The following is a 24,917-nucleotide window of genomic DNA, read 5'->3' as shown; positions in this document are numbered from 1 at the left end:
ATTGACCCTTAGGCTCTCTGGCTGGGGCTACTGGAGCCCTGATGGAGTAATCCAGGACTTGAACACATAGTCTAACTAAATGATTCCCAAAGTGGGAGCCACCACCCCCTGGTGGGTGCTATAGCGATCCAGCAGGGGCGGTGATGGCCACAGGTTCATTTATCTTTGCTATTAATTGCTATTAAAATAAAAAAAATTAATTTCCAGGGGGCTAAGTAATATTTTTTCTGGAAAGGGGATGGTAGGCCAGAAAAGTTTGGGGGCCACTGGTCTAACTCATTAAACTAGATCTCTTCCTCTGCCCTTTTCTCATTTCTCTACTTTCCCTCTTAACCTTTATTTTATAAATAAATTACCATAAAATCATTTGGAATTCAGTAATTAATTCCTGGTGACCATACTCCTAAATAATTTAGTCCAAACCTTTTATTTTTACCTCTTACACATTCTGCCCCCTACACACTAAATGTTATTCCTGTGGCTCATCAGGATGAGAATTTGACTCCAGTAAGTTGTCCTCTTCAGGATAGATTTCAAGTAAGATTCTGGCCAACAATTATGTTTGTTTCCCAAGGAAAAGACCAAATTATTTTTTGGAAACTGGACAGTTGGTGATGAATTCTCTGGCCTAGTTGACCCACAAAACCAGGGAAAAAATTAATCCCAGTATTCTGAAATTTCTCTTTGCTTCTGCAGTGACAATGCAAATGGGAAGGGAAAGATAAATAGGTTCTTAGAATCCTTGGGTTTCTAGGGCATATCTAAACTTCAACTTAACAAGAGACTTGGTAAATTTGAAATCATCATCCAATGATGAAGTTGATCTACAACTAGAGAAATTGAATCATTTAAATATTGACATTCTTGCTATAAAGAGAACCAGAAGACAAAATGAAGTTGCCAACTAAATGAACAATGCATTCACAAGTTTTGTTTAGAAACACAAATAAAGGAGTTGATAAAGAAGGTTTAAACATACATCCAAAGACTAAAAAAAGGGAACTAATGGAATATATGTTCAGATTGGAGGTGTTCTTGAATCTGCTGTCCTCTTTCTAATTTCCATGACTAGTTTTGATGATTCTGTTTCTCTAAAATTTTTTACTTCTTTCTCCTTTCCATGTCTAAGGTGACTATGATTCTTATAATCTCTCAATTAGACCCATTATTGTAGCCTATTAATTAGTTCCCCCAAATCCAATCATTACTGTAGACAGTCTTCTATCTATATCTGCGATATTACTGAAATAATCTTCCCAAGATAAAGATCTAATTAAGTATCTTCCCTACTCAAAACAGTTCATCAATTCCATCCTTGCCTCTAAACCATAACACAAAATCTTCAGGCTGGCATTATTGATCTTTTAAGGCTCATTTCATATTAATCTGTTCACTCTTTAAATACTAACAAAACTACTCTACTAAATTCCTTCAACTCAATTTTCCATTATCTGATTTTATTTATTCATATTTATCATGTTCTATAAGCAACTAGGAGCCACAGTGCATACAGCTCTAGGTCTGACATCAGGAATGCATGAATTCAAATCCAGACTCTAAACGTATGACCCTGGGGGAGTCACTTAACTGCTATCTCTTTTCTTATCAATAAAATAAGGATAAAAATGTAGAGCTTCATGAATAGGTGATAGTAAGAGCTGAGTTTAAGGAAAATAACTTTGGCATAAATTAGGAAGATGGATGAGAGGAGGGAGAAACTTGAAGGAGGGAAACAAGGCAGAAGGCAATTGTGGCAGTACAGGATATAAATGACACTGGAACTAAGGATGTTCTCTTGTATCAGTTTCATTTAATATTACTGTGAAACCCATTCTGGATCCTGTAATCAGAAAACCAATCATTAATAACTTAATAAATGCTTAGCATGTGATTTTTAAAAATATAACACATGATTTCATAGTAAGAATTTGTGCCCAGGTAAAGGTCTGTGTAGGTAACCAGATTAAGAATGTAGCCCTAGGAAAATACCTGAGTTATAATTTACTAGAGTAATGATAAGTGTGTTATCATATTAGTCATGTGTGTTATCATATAATCATAAGTATCTTCCACTTTAGGATGATAGGAAAATGAGGTTATTTGCATTGAAAATCATTGAACAAACTCACTCACAGTACAGGATAAGATATAGGATGGAAAGTCCCGGACCCCACACTACAAACCAAAATAGGTTCCAGATGAGAAAGTTTGCTTACTTCATCAAGGTTATATCTTCTTTATGAACATTTGCTCTGTATCTGTACCCTGCCTTGTAGTTTCAGTCAGTTGTTGCCTTCACTAGGAAACTGCCCTGGCCAGTTAGGTACGTTTATTAATCAATAGATTGGTAAACAAATATTGGTTCCACTAATTTGAACTTCTGGGTGTCTGGACTCGCTTTCTGAGGTAAACCAATTCAGATGAGCAGCTAACACTGCTTTGTCCAAAGCATTCAACTAATGCTTGTTGAAAAGAAATTCTAGGAAGTCTCAAACTTCTGGATTATCATTACAATTTATCTGTATCAGCTACTGATATTTGCTGCTAGCAACAAAGTAACTGAAGTCAATAAAAGTATCAGTTAGTAAAGAGCAAATTATCATCAAGACTTTGCTAAAACTTGTCCAAATACTTTCAGGAGAACAGACCATTCTAGACAATGGAAAACAAGATCATGTTCACATTTGTCATATTGTGAAGAGTGAATCAAACTTTCTTTGTCTATCAATTAGCAACTTTAAAATTAATCAATCAAAAACTTAAACACCCCTACTTAACACTAAGTAAGAGAGGTAGCTAGTCATTTGCTAGAGTGGGTGACAACTCCAACCCCCTTGGGCAGTGCTAGGCAAATTGAAAGACTGCAATTGGAGCCCATAAAGTGGAGGGAGGGACAGGAGGTAATGTGGGAAAAGGACTATAAAAAGTCCTGAACTTCCTGTCTAGAATTTCTTCAGTTTGGTTCTTTAGTTTGAACCTTTGGCTTGAACCTTTGGCTTGGATCTTGTGCTTGGATCTTCTCCTGAGACTTCACATTGGTGAGCTTCTCCTTTGGACTTTGGCTTTGCTTTTGGATCTTGGCTTTGGACTGCTTTTTTGGAGGACTCCCCCTGGGGACTTTGCCTTCAGAGACTCTGCGTCAGGGAGCTGGGGGAATAGCTCACCTTCCTCTCCTGACTTCTGGAGAGAGTGGTTCCAGAGAGACTTTTCTTTCCTGGAGGAGGCTGTGTTGTTGGAACCCTTGCTAAAGATACTAACTGGTCCTCTGGTTAAAGATTATTGAGCCCTGTTGGAGCTGAGCCCCACACTGGAGCAGTGCTTAGGGTGATAGACTACATAATTCTCTATCTTTTTCTTATATTTTCCCACTTTCACTCTTTCCACCTCTTTGTAAATAAAGCTTCTAAAAGTAACTTTGACTTAAGTTATAATATCTTTAAATCAATGACCACAATATTACTTTAGAATTCTCACATTTAGCAATAAAACCTAAAATATAAATTCTTACAATATTAATATTTAAGGTAAAAAGAGCTGAGATGAGCTCTTTTAGAATTTCTTGGCTTTGTGTAGAAGCCAAGGAAACCAAAACATTCTGAAGCATTGGTATTCTCAAGTTATAAAATTGATTAATGTTACTTGCACTACCTATCTCACAGCATACTTTTCAGGAAAATATTAGTAAATCAATGCAGAGCTAAAGGAATATATTGAATTGTTATTTATGTTTTCTAAGTTTTATTTATGTTTACTTTTCACAGGTGGATATTATAAAAATAAATTTTAAAATGAGGAAAATTTCTTCAAGGAATTAATAACCACTCTTACTTGGACAGTTTGGTGGAGGATACCATCTTCCATTTCTACACGTTGTAATTTTGAATTTAGAATTCCAGTTACATTTGTAATTAATGATAATAAAATGAAATGCATTGAGTATGTTGACTTGCAAATCTTCAAAAAATTTCAGTTCACATTTCCCAAGTCTGTACTTTTCTAAAAGGAAGACAAAATTTCAAAATGTAAGGAAGACAAAATTTTAAAATGTAATGTCTAAGGTGTGTCATTAAATCCGAACTTTCAAACATGCAGCCCACAGGTTCCAGGGGTGACAAGCCCAATTAGAATATATTTGGAAAATATCTATGAAAAATTAAAAATACAATAAAACATAATGGTAAATTTTATAACCATCAATGTCATGAAGAGATGCTCATGTTTAAATTAGTGCCTCCCTCTATCAACAAATTGTTTCCATTTGTTTTATACAACTGATTTAATTCATCTTCAGTGTTAATTCATTCAGAAACATGTATTGTGTCTAAATCCAGCTACAAGAATCAAAGGAAACTTCATTGATACGGCTGAATAAAGTTGAGTTTGGAAAAATGGATAAAGCAAATATTGCATTAGGGATGGGAGATATCCCATCCATGTTGGGTAGAGGAAAATGTTTGAGCAAGTTTGGTAGCTAATATGCAATTAAACCAGCATCTTGGCTTTCAAAACTTTACACTGAGTGAAAATCACCAATCATGTTGGATGACACAAACTTTGATTGTAATATAGTACAATCCAAACCAGTCAATTTTTGTGATTTCCTGAACTTTTTGTATCTTTGGGAGATAGACTGAAGCAATGATGTGATTCCCCAGCTAACTTTAGTGTTCCTTTGCATAAAACAAATTGTCAGCCTATTTGTGGAAGTCATTCTCAAAGCAATATAATATACATATGAATTTCTTCCTTTATATCTATAGTCTCTCAATGACTTCAAAATATTCTATATCAATATTGACCTTAAAAGAAATAGTCATGTTTCTTTGAAATAAGCAACAGAAAAAATTTAATTCATGAAAATGTTAGAATAGAATAGATACACAATATACAGGGATAAATGACCATATCAACACAGTATTTGATAAACCTGAAGACACCAGTTTTTGGCATAAAAACTTACTATTTAGCAAAAACTGCTGAGAAAAATTATAAAACAGTATGGTAGAAACTAGATATATACCAATATCTCTCACCCTATATCAATATATGGTCAAATTCGGTATGTGATTTAGGTATAAAGAGTGATGCCATAATTAAATTAGGGGAACAGAAAATAGTTTACCTGTCAGATCTATGGAGAAGGAGGAATTTATCACCAAACAAAAAATGTAGAGAGCATTATAAGACAAAAAATGAATAATTTTGATTATATTAAATTAAAAAAAAAGCTTTTGTACAAATAAAACCAATGTAGTCAAGATTACAAGTAAACAACAGATTGGAAAAATTTTTCATGAAAGTTTTTCTAAGAGTCTAATTTCTCAAATCTATAGAGAACTATTTAAAATTTATAAGAATACAAACCATTCTCTAATTGACAAATGAACAATTTTCAGGTGAAGAAATGAAAGCTATTAATAATCATATGAAAAAATGTTCTAAACCACTTTTGATGGGAGAAATGCAAATTAAAACAATGCTGAGATACAACTTTATACCTATTAGACTGACTTATGTGACAGTAAAGGAAAATGATAAATTTTGGAGAGGATGTGGCAAAATTGGGACACAAATGCATTATTGGTAGAGTTGTCAACTGATCCAGCCATTCTGGAGGGAAATGTGGAACTATTCTTTAAGGGTCATAAAATTGAGCATACTCTTTGATGCAGTAATATCACTATGAGATCTGTGTAACAATTAGACAATTACAAAGGGGAAAGGACATACTTGCCCAAAAATATTTATAGCTGCTCATTTTTGGTGGCAATGAATTGGAAATTGAGACGATGTCCACCATGTAGGGAATGGCTGAACAAATTGTGGTTTATGCTGGTGATGGAATACTATCGTGCTGTAAGGAATGATGAACAGGATAATTTCAGAAAAAGCTAGAAAGATCTACATGAATTGATGCAGATCAAAATGGGCAGAACTCAAAGGACTTTTTACATGGTAACAATATTGTATTAAGATTAACAATGAAAACTTGGCTACTCTCAGCAATGCAATGATATGGGTCAATTCTGAAGGACATAATGGGAATGCTATCCATCTCCAGAAAAGGAACTGTTGGAAGTCATATGGATGTGGATCAAAGTATTCTATCTTTTACATCAGTGTATTTATAGTTTCTTTTTATAGGTTGGGTTTTTTATGAATGTGCTCTAACAAAGACCAATATGGAAACATATTTTGCATGATGATACATTCCAGATCAAATTGCTTACCACCTTTAAGTGATGGGAGGGAATGGAGGAGAGAGATGATTTTGATTGTATAATTTTGGAATATGTACATGAAATTATTTATTTAGTAATAATTAGAAAATTATTACTAAATATAATTGGTAAAATAAAGTATCTTTGAAGAAGTGAGTAATCTGTGAATGTAATATAAAAACTAAATATTAATAAGCTGAGAAAGGACTTAAAAACTTAATTGGAGCAAATCTAAAAATTATTAGAGCATTTGAAGATCATGGGCACTCTCCAAAAGCTCTGATGATGTATTTCAAGAAATCAAAAATAAAAGCTGAATAGTTCTATTGGGTCTAGATGGCAAAATAAAAATATAAGGAATCCACTGACGACTTCCTAAGAGGAATACCAAGATGGAAGCTCTCAGGAACATCATAACCAAAAACACAAAGTTTCAAAATAAAAGAAAAAAATTTCCAGCACAAAAAACCAAATAGTTCTAATACCCAGCAGTCATTAACAGGATCACACAAGACTTGGCAGCTCTCATTTTAATAGAGAAATAAAATTTGGATTCTATTTTTTTAAAAAAGTACAATAAAGGCTATAAGTATCTACCACAATTGGGTAAAACTTCAAAGAAGATTAAAAAATCCTTTATTTAGAATACAACTTTTAATCATTCTGGATGAAAATGACAATATGGAGTAGAAAATTTTAAATTCAAATGAAAAATAGTAAGGTCATTACATTTGATAGATTGGAAATAGTCCATGTGAGGATGAATTATTTATATTGTAATGGGGTAGAGAAATGTGTTTTCTTAAAGTACTCTAACTTTAGAAATAATCTGGGGGGGGGAAGAGAAATTCATATAAAAAGACTACATGCATCCTGAGGGAGTTTTGTTGTATGTTAATTCTTTTAGAAGAAAGACATGAGAAAGAAATGGCATTATACTTGGAAGGTAACAGAGAGAGTCAGAAAGACTCTCTCGAAAGAAGGGTATATGAGGTAAAGAGTATACAAACATGGGTTAAAAGATAGAGGGAAGGGGGCAGCTGGGTAGCTCAGTGGATTGAGAGCCGGGCCTAGAGACGGGAGGTCCTAGATTCAAATCCGGCCTTAGATACTTCCCAGCTGTGTGACCCTGGGCAAGTCACTTGACCCCCATTGCCTACCCTTACCACTCTTCCACCTATAAGTCAATACACAGAAGTTAAGGGTTTAAAATAAAAAAAAAAAGATAGAGGGAAAAGTCATCTCATAACAGTTTTGTCTGAACCAGATAAAGGAAGGTTGAATACACACTCACACTCAAAGACACACATACATACACAGACAAACACCTATATGCATAGTTTGGTAGAAAATTATATTCAACTCAACAGAGATAGATATAGATAGATGAAGACAGGGAAAGAAAAGAGGGATGTTAATTATTTTTTACCTTCGAAGATTTTTGCAAATATTTTTATAAATCATAAAAAAATGCAAATGTTTGTTGACAATAAAAATATTGACAATATCACATCTCTAATTGAAAAATAGTCTCATTTACCAAAGCATGTAGGTAGCTGTGTCCAATTTCCATGAATACATGTACTTGTCTTTTTCCCAACCATTATAAAATTCTCCACACAGCCATATTCCACCGAAGACCCATGAGAATATGACAGATCAGTAGTAGTCTGAATATAACCATGGGAAAGTTCAGGTACTTCTGCACATCTTCTTTTTTCCTCTATGTGAATTAGACACAAATATGCTTAAATCATCTTTCAAAAAAGTTGCTATATATTTATACATGTGTATACATTCCCCAAAACACACGCACATACATATATATACACATATATACATACAGATAGATAGATATAGATATAGATACACACAGACAAAATAAAGAGTTGTTCAAAATAGAGTTTAAAATGTATTACCAATGCAAGTGGGTAAGGTTGTCCATTCTCCATCATTGCATTGTATCTTCCTGGGTCCTCTCCTTACAAATCCAAGGTTACAATTATACTCTACTACATCATCATGGCAATATATCATTTTCTTTGAGTCCTTAGCTATGCCATTCAAAATTTCTGGTGGCTGCTCACAACAGTTTACTTCCTCTATAATAGAAAGATCATGTAAGTAATTTTTTAATAGTATAAAATAACTGGATCGTTGATTTAGAGTGTAGTGCAAAAGGTGCAAACAACTCTGCAAAAGACTAACTGCAGAGTTTCTGGCAGTTAAGAAGGGTTTATAACCCTGACTAGAGGGAGTTGATCCTTGAGGCTCCATCAGAGCAGGAGGGTCAACTGAGCTTGGTCTTTGGGTGGAAAACCTGGCCTTGATTCCGCAGCTTATCTCTTGAGATTTGTAGCTTAGCTAATTCCTCTGGATCTCCCTGACCTTCCCTATTTCAATCATCATTTCCCTACCTGATTTCCTGTAGGTTTTGGGAGAAGGGTGGATTTGGGTAGTAGCAATCAAACTTTGAAGACTTAGTTTTCCCCCATAGTCAAGTAGGGCTTACCCTTGATACAAATTATCTCCTGATTCATTGTATGTAACTTTCCTAACCTTAAAGGCAACAAAACCTCCTGGGACTGAGCGAGGGCAGGCCCTTTCTCAGTCTCTCATTCCTGTGTCCCTCCCCCACCTGAAGCTTCACCCTACGGGGTTATTAGGGAAACCTTATATCCCTCTGTCCTTTATAATCAACCCTGAAACTCAATAAACCCTGTTGTCATTTAATCAAATCTTTGCTAAATCATTGGTTGAATGATAAAAGAAGGATAAGGAGAGAAAGGAATAGTTTCTCTTTGGGTCCTGAGGGGAGTTGGAGGTGTCCATCTTGGAGGAAGTGGTGATTTCTATACTTCCTCTGAACAATCCCTTCTATTTCACAGACAGGGAAAGGATTTGGGACACTTCCTTTGTGAACATGTGAAATTGACTAGAAAGCCCTCTAGTTAGTTTCAAATCATTTCTGGCTGGCCCTAACCTTTGTCTGTAGAAGTGCCCTTCCTACCTGAAGGATTCAGCCTGTTTCCCTTCAGTGTCCTTTGTCTCAAGCCTGTGTACCCAATCTGTGTCTCCCTTGTTGTTTTGAATTGGGGAGGTGCCATTTAAAAGTAGTGTTCATGGACATGTGGGAGCTTTGAGACTACATTACCCATGATTCCAATGGGTCTTAGGGCCTGAGAACGTCAAAGGTCCCCAAGCAGGGGGATTTTAAATTCAGGGGGAGGGCCTAGAGGAGGCCTCTTGATCTTCCTGAAGGGCTGACTGATGTGTGGAGAGGATGGGCTCCGGCAGTAAATATAAAAGATAGGCGCGGTCATATATATTTTACCAACATGGCCATGGCTTTAATTAAACTACTACTAATATATATTATTATTTCAGTGATAATTATTTTTCATATTTATAATAATGGCAACCACAAGGTCAAAATTCGAATTCTCAATTTTCCAGATAGCCTAAAGAGAGCCATGCCTGTTTTTTGGCCATCTTGCTCAGCTCTTTTGGGCAATTTTTTAAAAAAGGAAAGTGGCTTTCCTTGCCATGCTTTTGCTATAAGCAACAACATGTTTTTGCCTCCCGTGGGACTCAGCCAGCCAGTCCAGCCCAAACCACCTTGGGAGATCAGGCCAGCCGATTCTGGCTTCTGGCTTTAAAACCAAAACACCGGTACAGACCACTGCCTCAGGTTCCTGCCTACTCTGATCTCTGCCACTTTTCCTGACTCACCGGAGCAGACCTCTTCTCCATTCCTGCCTTACTGAATCCTGAGATTTCCAAGGAGCGACCCCCACCATAACTTGACGAGTTCCGCCTTTTCAGTTCAGCCTCTGCTGCTAAAGATTTGGGAAGTATATTCCCCTTTTCTCCCTACTCTCTTATAGAGGACTCTTAACCTGAAAGGCCATTCTTGCCCTCCACGGGGAAACCCCTGCCCACAAGCTCTCCATGTGGGTATTTTCTACAAAACTGACCTAAGCTTTTCTCTAGCCCCAAGTCCATGACCCGACCCCACATGGACCTAGCGTCTGAACCTTGAACTAGTGATTACTCTTCATCAGGCGCATGGCCTATTCAAACTTTCTTGTGATTAAGAACTGAACATCAGGGGAGGAAATTCACCCCGTACCTGCTTAGAACTTTGAACTTAAAAAAACCCTTATTTTTAAAACCTCAGAACTCAGAGTTTTAAAGAGACTGTATCTTACAGTATTTTGCTAATTAGTTTTGTGAATTAATCTTACTTATTTCTTTGATTTTCCTGTTGCACTGAATCATTTTAAACTAATGGAGTTTCTGCTTATGATTTTATTATATTTCCTAATTTACTTAAAACTTACTGTATCAAAAACGCTGCAGTTATAACATCTTATAGGAGCACATGTTTTTTTAAGTTTTATTCTGTCTTGGTAATTGTATGAAACCTTGGAAGTTTCCATGCCTTGAGATTTAAATTGTAATTTTACAAGAGGTCTTTTAACTTTTACTTTAGATCCTAAAGAATTGTTGTCTTAAAGGATAAAGCTTTTATATATTTTATTATAAGAGAAATTATTGCCTTAAATGGGTAAAAGCATAAAATTTCCTACCCAGGATTTTTTTTTAAAAAACAGGAAGCCTAGGAGCTCCTGTATATTTTTATCAGAAGAATCTAGAAGTCTTGAGGTAATTTAGACCAAAAGATTTTTTAAATATCAGATTTTGCTATGAAAGCAATAACAGAGTTTGTTGAGAAACTCTTAGCCAAGATTTAAAAGTTGTAATAAGTATATAATTTTTAAACATTCTTTATTGTTTTAAAATGTGTTATTAGAAATTATGGTACTCTATTTGAGTGTGCATTGTGAATCTACTATTTTTTAAAACCCTTCACTAGTGCTAAGATATGTATATATTTTTTTATTTTTTAAAAATATTTTTTAATCAGAGCAATTGATTTTTTTTTCATCTTGTACCCAAAGTACATATATAATCACTATTTACCTTTTTTATTTTACAGTGATGTAAGCTTAAAGCAAATAAAACCCGGAAGAGCCTGAGAATTGGGAACCTGTCATAATTGTTAAATGGCTCTCTGATTCTAGGAGAAGAGAACATAAAGCCGTTAATTAGTGCTAAGAAAGCATATGGTCAGAGACTTGACTAAAAAATTCTGCATGGATTGCAGGAGTTCTATGCCAATACTTTAAGGCTTGGAAATTGGGGTTTGAGTCCTGGAGTCCCAGTCTTTTCTAAAACTTTAGAGGACATGGGTCCCCTCAACTTAAATCTTAGGCCAGCACCCAAGATTGGTTATTTATTTAGCTCACTTCCCTGAAAAGTTGATGGCAAATCAGATCAGAGAGAGACATTTCTCTTAAGTCTTGGCCCTGAATGGGTAATAGCAAACTGCTTAAATCACTTTCATTGGGCCTTGTTTCAAAAGCCTGTTATAAGTTTATTTTCCCTACATTTTTGCACATTTTACATTTCATTCACAAGTTAATTTTTTCTTTTTTTTCTTGAATTTTATTCTTTTTATTTTGCCAATTGATTTCATACAACACCCCGTTACTCAGCCACTCATCCTTAGCTGACCTGAAGTACCCTTTTTAAGAAAAAAGGGTGTGTTTAGAATTTTCCTCAAGGGGATGTGTTAAGTTTTTTTTTTTTAATTCGATAATATAAAAATATATGTATATTTAACTCTTTTAGGAGTAATTTCAGGGGGAAATGTATAATTCTTAGAAGAAAATGTATGTTTTGTAATCTATAATGTAAAGTTTAAATTCTTTTGAGAATAATTTCAGGATAAGGATCTTGCCATCTCCCCAGAATCCAGATGACGAACCTGTTTGGTGAAGACACCATGAAGATGCCTGAAAAGCCTTCACTGTACCATGAAGACCAAATTTGAACCTTGGGGTGCAGTTAATTGAATTATGGGGAGTTGGAATTAAGTTGAATATATTGTTTTAAATGTACACTATTATGCCAATAGGGGACTGCCCCCAAATTAGTTTTTTGTCAATGCGGCTAGCTTTATCCATTTATTTATCCATTTCTTTTATCCCCCAAATTCCTGAATTTTTAGAAGTTGTCTGTGTTTACAGGTCCAGCAAAGAAAAAAGACCAAATTTTTTTTTTTTTTTGCCGGACCTCAGGGAGAAATGTTGTTTAGAATTGGGGAGGTGCCATTTAAAAGTAGTGTTCATGGACATGTGGGAGCTTTGAGACTACATTACCCATGATTCCAATGGGTCTTAGGGCCTGAGAACGTCAAAGGTCCCCACGCAGGGGGATTTTAAATTCAGGGGGAGGGCCTAGAGGAGGCCTCTTGATCTTCCTGAAGGGCTGACTGATGTGTGGAGAGGATGGGCTCTGGCAGTAAAAATAAAAGATAGGCGCGGTCATATATATTTTACCAACATGGCCATGGCTTTAATTAAACTACTAATTTCTATTATTATATCAGTCTTTATCATTTTTAATCATAACACCCTATTGTAGCTGCCTGCTCAACTACCTCATCCTTTTCCCTTGTCCCTCTTTATGCTTCAACATCTTATATTTCCCTAAACTCAGTCATTCCCTTACATCTCCTAACACCTCACTCTACTACCTCCATCATTGTACCCTCCTTTCCCACCTACTGAATTAGGGACCCACAAACCTCATCCCACTTGTTTTATCCCCTTATTACAACTTGCTTATCACCACCTGTTTTAGTCCCTTATTATAAGAGTTAGTTGGAAGAGATCTTAAAGGTCTTTGAGTCGAAACCATTCATTTTACATTTGAAGTCCATAGAGCTTAGGTGATTTGCCTAATATAATACAAATAGTAAATAGCAGAGCTAGGACTTAACCTTGGATCCTCTGATTCTAGATCTAGATATCTTCTCTCTGAACCACACAGATTTTGTTATCCAGTGTGTTATTCACCAAACACTGACCAGTTTTGTTCCCTGCAAATTTCATAAGTAGACTACATAGGCCTTTATATAGGTCACCAATAAAGCTGCTAGATTAGGGGCAAACACAGATCCCTGGGGTAATTCTTCCAGCCCTTCTTTCCAAGATGATGTCAAATTTTCAGTATGCTTTTTGTGTATCCAGGCATTCAACCAAATTCAAATGCTTCTACTGTCACCTAGCCTTGCCTCTCCAGATATTATATGAGTAGCATAAGAGACTTTATCAAATGCTTTCATTAATATCTGTTTTAATCATTATTTTCCTACTTTTTCCTCAAAGTCATCCTATACAATCATTTTTATAGTCAATTATGATCTTAGGAAGTTACAAACTTTCCAAGTTGGCTTGTTTGATGTCATATGGGAATCCAAGAACAATATGTAAAAAGGAAATCAATTTTCATCATACCTACAGTGAGTCATTAGACTTAGAGGATCTGATCTAGTTATCTTCTGAAAACAAATTACCAATAAATCTTTCTGATACTGATGAAGCAATGAATCATTTCCCAATTATTAGTTAGTGCTTTGCCCAATCTGCCAGTGTTAAGAAATCACTATATCACCATTCTGCACTATATAAGTTTGTGTTGTAATAGGCTAACATTGAGTCTAAAACCCATTCACTGAATCCTTTCCCACTCCTCTTAATCCCAGATCAATGAGAAGAATTTATGTATTTGGTTACCAGAAAGCTACTTCTAATACCTACTAAATTGGCACAGTGATGGGCTTTTTTCATTTTCTGTCTAATTGGTGTTCATATCTCCCTGTACTACAACCATGAATTATTCCCACCATATACTTTCTTAACTCCTCTCCATATGTTAATCAATGAAACTGAAGGAAATAATAAAACAATGCTAACTAGATTCACTTCTAATAATTATGATCTGATATTAACTGGGCTCCATTTATAGCAAGGCAATTAGTTCTCTATAACCAATTCTTTGTCCCACTCCCCATATTTGCAGTCATCTTCAGGCCTTCCACACCACTTGCTTCTTCAACCTTCTCAAGTGAGCATGTCCTCCCATATTTTACTAAGTAAACTGAAGCAATTCGATATATGTCTCTTCTTACAATCTGTAGATCACACGCTGAACTTTGGTTAATCCCCCATTTTCTCTTCTTTTATTCCCCTATTCAAAGAAGAGGTTGCCTTTATCTGTGCCAAACCTACCCCCTTGTGTGGTATGTTTGATTCCATTCTTGGATCCCTATGAGGATTCATTGCCTCCTCCTTATTGGTTTATATTTGCCACATCCACATTTAAAAAAAAAAAACAAAAACCCTTACCTTCCTACTTAGACTTAGTACTGTGTATTGGTTCCAAGGCAGAAGAGTGGTAAGGGTTAGGCAATGGGAATCAAGTGACTTGCCCAGGGTCACACAGTTGGGAAGCATCTGAGACGAAATTTGAACTAAGACCTCCCCTCTCTAGGACTGGCTCTCAATCCACTGAGCTACCCAGCTGCCCCCCACATCCACGTTTCAGAAGCAGAACTTGAGATGGATTTTTTCCAATGTTGAAGATGTGCCATGGCCATGAAATAGAGTAAGGTGACTTTGCTTTTAAAGAAGGAATAATCAAACAAAAATACAAGATAGAATATTTAAACCTGTATGTAATCAGTGTATATTTTAAATTATACACTTGAACATTTTAATGTTGACTGGCTCTGAGATATTTCCTACAATATAGTCTAATTCACAAAGAACATTAAATAATAAGAAGCTCAACTTGCATACCAATATATGTTAGGAAAACTCCTCACAACTACCACTAGCTTCTTTGTAGTGGCTCTTTTATCTACAGATAGCAGAGTTCAAATGTTGAAATATCCTCTTAATCAACAATGTCCATACTACATCTCTTCTAACACTTTAATTTGTCCACTTGGTAAACTAAAGAAGCTACATGCTGACCTAAAATATCCTATTTGCAAAGATGTAAAGTTGTGCCAGGGTTAACGTTCAGTAATTTTATCCTTGCTATCACCAATTTGAGAAGAAATATTTACTTTTACATATGGGAAGTCTGGGAGACCATCCAAAATGGTAACACTGCACAGATGATGGTCCAACTATTTTAAATCGTCTGATGCAGCGAAAAGTTAGTACATCTCCAACTTTATATTTCTCTTTCTTGAGATCAGGTTCCACTTGATGTAAAATAGGGAGATTACATGTTCTTTCTAAAAATAAAGTAAAAACAAAATGAATGAGTGCTTTAGTTTTCTAAAGTTTAGTATTTTCTAAGCAAATAATTTGTCATGATATAAAACATTTTCAAATTTCAAAAGAAATAATTCCTAACTTCAAAGAGCTTATAATGTAGTTGAATATCATGTAAGGGCTTCTTGGTAAATAGTAGGAAAATAAAAGTCACTTTTTCCTCAAAAAGTTAGATTGAATAATCTAATGAAGGGTGGAAAGAAAAAGAAAGGATACATAAGAAACAAATTATATAGAGATAAATGTTTATGAGTGGATTAGAATTTAATGACATTGCTAGATTTCAGAGTTGGCAGAATCTACTAGGGAAACTATCCTAAAACATGTAAGCTCTGATTATTATTTAAAATATAATATTATAGGTTTGTTTAATAGGAAGGGGAGATATTTATAATTAATGATCAGATCATATATTTCAACACTCCTAATCTGACTGATGAGTAAATTAAAACATCACACACCAATTAGTTGAAAATCCCAAACCATAAGCCATTGTTGTATAGTACATAGTCTCACATATAACATATTCACACATAATAAATACTCTGATTAAACTATAAATGTATATTGCTCAAAAATAGGTTAATGAAAATTTATTTGTTTTATAATACTTCATATTTCAAATGGCATTTGTGGCTTCCATTACTTCTGGAGTAACAGCTAATAACTTGGAAAACAAAGTTCTTACTCCCAAAGTACTGATGTTTTGAAATGGCTCAATTTATGAAATGTATAATTCTATCAATGGAAATGATAAAATGAAGATACATTAATTTGGTTTGAATATGAATTATAAGACCACCATTCCTTTCTACCTGTATTTCATCTTAAAGTCCATACATTGGTTTTCTCTCTTTTTAGAATGTGAATTATTTGTGAAAGAGGAGCGTGTAACTTTGTATTTATATCATCAGTACTTAACACAGTGCTTGGAACATAGTAAGTGCTTAATAAGAGTTTTTTTTATTCATAGAAAACATTAGCACATAGAATCTACCCATTCATTAATCTTCATAAAACATTTTTTATTTTATTTTTTAATTTTTAGCTCAGGAAAAGTAACTTACCATAGCATTCAAGCACTGTAGGCCACTCATCATGATCACATATTTTGAAACCTATAGTTTGCCCACTTTCGGTTTCATATCCATCCATACATTCATATTCTAATCTTTCATTAGGCCTAAGGAATGTCTTATCTCCTTTGTATATGGCATTTACAAATTGTGGAATATCACAAATTTCTAAATCAAAAGAGAAAGTACATTATCTCTGATGTAAACTCATATATTTTCAATTAAGCAAATGAGACCTTTCAGAAACTCATATATTCATTACTAAATTTTCAAAATAGAAAATGAATAAAATACCATATATTAAGCAAAAACAAGTACTCTGTTATTTTCCCCATGGAAATATTAATTTCTAGGAAACCATTTCAGGACTTAATCCAACTTCATGTTTCCCAAAGGACAAAGTTTCGGAATCATTTAGAACCTATTTCATAAAATTGTGAATTAAAAATAAAATTTGTAGATTATTCATATTCACTTTCTCTAGGATAAATCTAAAGTCATAAAAGAGTACATGGCTAATACTTATGTGATATCCTGAGGACTTGGTTTCTAAATCATAAAGAACAGAAACCTCCTTTTATTTATAATTTCCATAGATATAAATATCTATTATTCTTGTGATTGTCATACCTCAGTAAAAAGCTAAGAAGTTAAGTATAATAAATGTCCTCTTTTAGCAGTTTTCAAATGAATAAATCAAAACTATCAATAAGCACATGAAAAAGTGTTTTAAATTCCTCATGATTAGAGAAATGCAAATAAAAACAACTCTGAGGTACCACCTTACACCTAGAAGACTGGCTAATATGGCAGCAAAGGAAAGTGATAAAAGTTGGAGGGAATGTTGCAAAATTGGGACACTAATACACTGCTGGTGGAATTGTGAATTGGTCCAACCATTCTGGAGGGCAATTTGGAATTATGCTCAAAGAGTTTTAAAAGACTGCATACCTTTTGTTCCAGCCATACTAATGCTTGGTCTGTACCCCAAGGAGATAATAAGGAAAAAGACTTGTACAAAAATATTTATAGCTGTGCTCTTTGTGGTGGCAAAAATTTGAAAATAAGTCTATTGATTGGGGAAATGGCTGAACAAACTGTGGTATCTGATGCTTATGGAACACTATTGTGATGAAAGGAATAATGAACAGGAGCAATTCCATGTGATTGATGCAGGAATTGATGCAGGCTGAAAGGAGCAGAACCAGGAGAGCATTGTACCCAGAGGCAGATACACTGTGGCCCAATCAAATGTAATAGACTTCTCTTCTAGCAGCAATGCAGTGATCCAGAACAATCCAGAGGAACTTATGAGAAAGAACACTATCCACATCCACAGAGAGAACTGTGGGAACAGAAATGCGGAAGAAAAACATATGATTGATCACATAATTGGATGGGGATATAATTAGGGTTTTGATGTTAAAAATATCTGTTTATTGCAAATATTAATAACATGGAAATAGGTTTTGAACAATGATACATGTGGAATTGCTTGTCAGCTCCAGGAGGGAGGAGGGAAGAGGGGTGGAGAAAATCATGAATCATGTAACCATGGAGAAACATTCTAAATAAATAAATAAATAATATATAAAAAGATTAAAACATGTTAAGATATATTGTTTAAATGATGCAATCTTTTTGAAAAAGAATACTCTGGATTCTTTTGGGCTACTAATTAACAGGTAAAAATAATCTTGGTGAAGTGAAGTTTATTTGAATAATGATGGTAAAAAGAAGTAGAAGTAGGTAAGAGGGGTGTTGAATTAGAATATGAAAGAAGAGAGACTTTAATCAGAGTCCCTTTGAAAGGTAAGTAAAGTCCATTAGGAGGAATGTAATATGCAAATTTCAAGTATGTAGAAATATGAGGAATGAAAGGAAAAAGAAAATTGTAATTTGCTTTAATCACAGGTTTTGAAGAAAAAGAGCTAAGATTTTAAAGCTGTTGTCAGTGTTTGAAACAGCTAAGAATATTTTCCTCATTTACCAGTGTAGCAAAATCAGGAGATGAAGCCATCAAAAATCATAGAAACATAGATTTTAGATAGTACTAATAAGAAGTTAAACTGTTGGCAGGTTTTTAACCCTTTCCTGGCTTAAGGAAAGGAGAAGATAAATGAATTGGGAGAAGACAAAATAATACTACAGTTGTAAATTGAATATCTAGGCATTGTATCTTATTTGCTATAAGGTATATGAATTACCTATGTCTGTATATTGTTCTCATTGGAATTCAAGAACTGTTTTGTTTCCTAACTGCAAAAAGGAGAACTTTTAGGAACAAAAGGGGGCCTCATGGCCCTGAGTACTCTCAGATAAGTAAATAAATTGAAATAGGTGGGGATAGAATCTTTTCAGTTAAGATCTTTTGTAGAGTAATGAAAGTCTGTGAAGACTAAAATAGTAAGAAAAAGAATAAAGAAAAAAGTATTGGTACTTACAGTATAGGAAAATTAAAGAGAAAAACATTTTATCTGTAATTTTGTAAGACTTTAAGAAGTCATTAGGATGGGCGAAGTAATCAACCCTGTAAAACAAAAAAGCTTATTTGGGTTATGGAATTTCAAGATAACAGAATTGGATTACTGAGGATAAGCTGGAATTGGTGAAATTTGCCATTTAAGGTAAAAGCTTTTGGGATCTCAACTAATGTTATTTTGAATTTGGAGTTCAGGTATAACTATCTGATGACTGATCTACCATTCAAGAGAAAAACCATGAATGACTCAGTGGAATGTGTATTAATACTGGTGAAGGTCCTTAAAAAAGTTGAAAGGAAAATCTCAGCCTAAACTGAGATGGGATCCTTCTGATGTGGTAAGGCCTACAAGATTCTGATGATTCCTGAGTGAAATGGTTATTGTATTAGTGATTGATAGCTCTGGCCCATACCTAAATTCAGACAGTGTTAAGCCACTCTGTGCCTTTAAGGAACCAATGATAATGATTATTATAATATTTTCCCTGCTTTATCCTTTTGTAAAAAATTCCTATAATCAGAGCAGAATTCAAATAGTAAAATGGAGCTGTGAACATTCCATATCCTAAACAACCAAGTGAAATGGTAGTTAGAGGTTAGAATTTATGAACTGCTAGCTATTTGCTGTTGAGGTCCTGTAGGAACAGTTGTAAAAGTAGATCTCTATTTTTAATTTATCACAATTGGAGTTTGGATCTTAGGTTCAGAATTAAGGCCCAGAACTTTCTGAATTTCTTATAGAACATAGAGTAGAGAACTCTATCTGTAGAGTTGTTACTTCTGTGTTCATTAAAGCTGTAATTATCTGTGTTGAGCCTTGCCATACAAAGAATTTTAGCAGGAAATAATTTTCTTAAAAAAATTCATTTAATTAATTAATTATATGATTTATGTTACATGATTTATGTTCTTTCCCTCCACTCTCCTCTTTCTGTTCCCATAGCCAATGAGTAATTCAACTGGGTTTTACATGTATCATTGATCAAGACCTATTTCCATATTATCAATATTTGTAATCATTTAGATTATTAGATCATTTAGAGTCTAGATTTCCCCAAACATACCCCCATCATGTGATCAAGCAAATGTTTTTCTTCTTTGTTTCTACTCCCACAAGTTTTCCTCTGGATGTGGATAATGTTCTTTCTCATAAGTCCCTCAGAATTGTCCTGGATCATTGCATTGTTAGCAGAAATTTCTTAAGCATCTCTATAAGTGACTTCAAACAATGGAAACAAAGTACCTGAGAAGTTCCATCCCTGACTGTCATAAGATGATTTCTGAGAGGAATTTTATTGTCTATGGGGATAAGTTACCCAAGTGCAAGGAAGTCTAATCTTTAATCAATGTTATTGATTGCTATTGTAATGATTTCTCCTGGTTCTATCAGGGATTTTGTTAATAATTTCTTCCTTAAGTATCATGTTTTGTAGAACTTATTCAGAGAACAGTTGAGAATATGCAGACAATAGTTACTAAAAAATTAAGTGATAAGAGAAAACAAATTATGTTCATAAGAAGAGTGAGATCTTTAGACTTTGGAGACCAAGGCTTACACCTCAATGCAGAGACAGGAGAAATTTATTATAGATTGAGTAAGAGGAATCCAATTAGAAAATAGAGGAAGGACAAGGTATGGGGATTTTCTCACAAACCTGGGGAGGACAAAGAGGCCAGAAGCTTCCTTGTTTAAAATCCTGAATCTAGTAACTAGAAGTTGGCTTATGTGCATCCAGGCTGGGGCTACCACTGCCACCTTGGTTGAGGGGAGTAGAAAGTTGACTTCTGGAGGAAATCTGATAGTGAGTGATCCTCACCAAGTATGCATCATTTTATATACCAATAGGCTGCTAATTTGAAAACCCTGCTATATTTCTGTGGGAAACTGAGGAAAAGGACATGTAGTGAATGAAACATGATTGCATCGAAATGATAGAGTACCCAATTAAAAAGAGAGAAGATTTACAAGAGTACCCATTACCGAGGGAAGGGAATTTGTTTATAGATGTTCATGACAAGTTCTTGATAAAATATGTCTGGATATAGTTCTGACTCCCTTTCACAAATTGCCTTCTGACATGCTGAATGTTGTCCTCAGCAGTCATGTCCCTAAACCCTAGGATAGTCTCCCCAGCTTCTAGCAGTCTGTCTAGGTATATGCTCGGGTGTTCCTCCTCCCCCTGCTTCAACTTTTCAAATGAGCCCCATGCATTTGATCTTCTGGCATAAAGTCTCATTGCCTTTGCCAAGTCCTCTCTGCATCTCCTAAGATATGTCATGTTTGCATGGGATGACAGCTCCAGATCTTGATGCTGTTCTGGCCATGATGCTAGATTGAGATTGGTCCTTGTTTCTGCAATAAATTTAGCTTTCTCACTTGGGGTAAATAGTTCTGACAACAGGAGTTCAATGTCTTCAAAATTCGGATTGTACAGCCTGACTGCCCATTTAAATTCTTTTATTGCCTTATGTGGATTTACGAAAAACTGGGGGGAACCTCCTTTTTAAAATTTCTAGATCCCCTCCAGTAAATGGTTTGTAGCCATTAACGTGTATGATTCCAGCATCCGGTTGCACTATTGTCCTGTCTGTAATGGGAAGGATTGTTACAGGAGCTGCCTCTGCCCCTGCAACTTCTTGCTTTTCTGGGTTGTCATGTTTAATCTCTTGTTGTATTTCACCCCCCTTCTTTGTTATCACCATGTTTTCTATTATTTCCAACTGCATAATTGTCTTGGCATCTAATTCCTTCCCTTCTCTAATTTGTTTATTAATCTCTATTAGTGTCTTCATATATTCCAACAGCTGTTCCATAACCGGGTTAGTAACTTCAGCCTTTCCAAATGTGAAAGCTAGAACCTTCCTCAAAATCATTAGGGCCCCATAGCAAGTTGCAGTCATGGCTATCCCTGATGATACATAAGCCAAGGCATCCCCCACTGTTATTGTCAGCCACAGGTAAGTGTCATAAAGTTCTATCACTGTTTTAAAAAATTGGGGAACTGTGAAAAACCAAAATGTGGCACAAGTCTGCCAAATCCCATACATTAAAACTCCAGAGCACCCCAAGGTAATAATTGCTCTATTGATCATATGGCCATATATCTCTTCTCCACTAGGTTCTATAGTAAAAAATCCTAGGCTGGCTGGCCAAAACTGTTATGATAATAATAACAGATATTTTGGAGAAGCAGATAAATGTGTCTGGGCCAATAGACCTTCAAGTCACAATCACTGATTGACAGGCTTTCAGTGAGGAAAGGAGGGGGTTAGACACTCCTGGATCTCAAACCCTTCCTCCCTAAACAGTTGCTGTTTTCAGTTGGAAGATGGAGACTGGATAAGATTCTTCTAGTAAGTTTCTGTTATGGCTGAACCCCAATGATGTTCCCTTTCTTTAATTTATATTCCTCACAGGTCTGATAGAGGAATAAGTAGAAGTAGCTATCTAACTGATGAGGACAGAGATAAATGATCTTCTTAAAACTGGCAGCAGACAGGATTCAAATCCAGACTGAGTTGTGAGTATTCCCCCAAATAATTTCCAGGCACAGATTTGAAGGTATAGCTTATATTAAGAAGTATCCAGGAAAACTAAAGAAGTTAATGAAGGTTATAGGATAAGGAAAGGTGACCCTGAGCTGTTAGCTTGAAGCTGCCCTTCCTCACGCAGGAGGGGGTGAAGGGCACTTAACTAAAACTGGCTCTCTTGCTATTAATGAATATTTTTACTCTCTAATCACTGAATCTTTGTTGTATTGAAGTTGATAAAGATCAACCCTATTAAACAGGCTAACCCTTATGTAGAAACCACAATGGCTTATGCCACAATGGCCACTCAAGTGAACCTCAGGTCTGGAGTAGTAAGCAGAGTGTCTGCTCACTTCAACCTCCACAAAATAACTGCCAACTCCTCTTAACTGCCCCCTTACCCAAAGTTTTCCAGGGGGGTGTCCCCTGGAATTCTGGGTGAGGCTGTCCCTGTATCTTTGCAGGGATTCCATGCTTTCCATCTCCACATAACACCCCTCATGAGTAGTAAATGGAGAAAGAAAGAATGGATAGGCCATTATTAATGGGAATAAGTCTGCTCTGGTAGGTTGAGAGTGGCTTTCAAAAGCATGGTTAGCCCAAACTTGTGAGCTGTACACCTTGAATCAAGTCCTGAAGTTAGTAGGTGAAAAAGGGAGAATCTGCCTTTAATTCTTTCCTCCATGCAGAAAAAAAGGCTTTAGTTGCTCAGACTCCACCCTTGGATTTCCTGGTACCTAAATTCTAGCCAGAAGATTGGGTCCTGATTCAAACTTGAAAGGATGATAAACTGATCTCAACCTTGAAAGACCCCTTCTAGGTTCTTGTAACACTAGGTATAGCTGTGAGGACATTGAACAAGGATGGACCCACTATTCAGTAATGAAAGAGCCAAAAAATACACCTGTCTCCTAGACAGCTGAAACCTTAGAAGGATAACTCCTGATAGTGACTTTCAAAAGGCACTGATGACTGGTGATGAGATCAGACTGATTATATTTGGATTGGGAATTTGTAGGTATTTTATTCTTGATCTGTACTTCTTGTTGTATGTAGTTTCTTGTATGCACATCCTTGAAAGACCTAGAGGGAGAAGCAGAGATCATCTAGGATGGGATGGTGTGAGAGTAACACAAATAGGTAAAATAGAAAGAGGGGGAATTGTGAGGAGTGAGCGGTGTGTTACTCTCAAAATATGTTTGTCAAAAACCTCCTGTTTGAGCAATGTGCTATTTCCCAGCATGCTGACAAGTATGTGATCCCCAGAAACTCCTAACTACCTCCCTTGCCCCATCACTTTTCCTGGGCTGTGCCCCTGAGTATGCCTCTGTTAGCCTGCAGGTGTTAGGAGTTGCGGTCATGCTACTTGCTAATTGGATAAAACTATGCTAAGCTACAGGTGTAATAAGTTGCAGTTGTGTTATTTTCTGATTGGGTAAAACCTTTTTATTAGATTGTAAGTTTTGGCTCACCAGCTTCTACAGGGAAGACAGGGAAAGGGGAGCTTGTAGTTGAAAGTCTATAAAAGGTTAGGTTTAGCTATAAGAGGGTGCATTTTGCCCATGATCAGAAGGTAATGCCCTATCTCATGAGAAAGAATAAAGGCTCCATCTCTTCTTCTCATTTATTCAGACTCCAGTTTTTTTTTAATGTGAGTGGGTGGCACTGAATGCTCATTTTTATCCCATACAAAATCAATTAGCAAGTAAGATGTAAAGGTAATCAAACATACTAGCATAGCATTCATCAATTCCAAGGACTCCAACTATTATTGTAGTTGCTGGGAAAGTGTTAGGAAAAAGTGAAAGTAATCTGACAAAATTTTCTTTATATAATTGCTTCATCTGCAGTTTTCCACAGCAAACCAAAAATCTCCAAAAATTTTCATTGAATTATCAATGGCCAACTGCATAAATAACTAAAACCACTAGCATGAAACCTATGAATGTTGAGGGATTCCCATGCATTGATCACAAAAACAAGGTTCACAGAGAAAATTTAGGGATCATGAGTCAAAAGAACATAAATAAAAAAATGTATAATGCAAGAAATAATAGAAAACACTGCACAGAACTTCTGAGTACATAAAATAATATATCACTCAAACAAATCTAAATTTTAACTCCAAGAAAAAAGATTAGACTTGAAAGTTGAACATACAATAGTAAAATACAACAATTTCTATGATAAATTACAAATTCTTCTACTAACATTAAAATCTTAAACTATAAACAAAAGGAAATTCAAATAACACAAAACTCTTCTGAACAGAAGATAATTGAAAAATGTAGTCAAAAATGCAAAAAAAGTTCAAGTTATAGCCCAAAATTACATGAAAACCTAAACTTAATAATCAGTGAAAAAAAGACATTCAAAAAATCTTTTGTTAAGCCTTCCTCAAGAAAGATGG

At 35.3% G+C, this 24,917-nt stretch overlaps 1 protein-coding gene across 1 annotated transcript in view; it reads right to left on the bottom strand.

Moving 5' to 3' along the window:
* LOC123245941 (complement factor H-like) overlaps positions 1–24,917 on the bottom strand; it is a 141,296-nt gene that overhangs the window by 24,369 nt on the left and 92,010 nt on the right. Inside the window, exons 5-9 of the mRNA XM_044674910.1 lie at positions 16,486–16,662; positions 15,205–15,378; positions 8,141–8,323; positions 7,762–7,944; positions 3,829–3,996 (exon numbers count right to left, since the gene is read on the bottom strand). Coding sequence (XP_044530845.1) covers positions 3,829–3,996; positions 7,762–7,944; positions 8,141–8,323; positions 15,205–15,378; positions 16,486–16,662 — 885 coding nt within the window. The remainder of the gene's footprint in view (positions 1–3,828; positions 3,997–7,761; positions 7,945–8,140; positions 8,324–15,204; positions 15,379–16,485; positions 16,663–24,917) is intronic.

Source organism: Gracilinanus agilis, chromosome 4 (assembly GCF_016433145.1).
Source record: "Gracilinanus agilis isolate LMUSP501 chromosome 4, AgileGrace, whole genome shotgun sequence".
Lineage (NCBI taxonomy): Eukaryota > Metazoa > Chordata > Mammalia > Didelphimorphia > Didelphidae > Gracilinanus > Gracilinanus agilis.
Note: the sequence above shows the minus strand (reverse complement) of the source record. Positions and strands in the feature narration are given on the sequence as shown.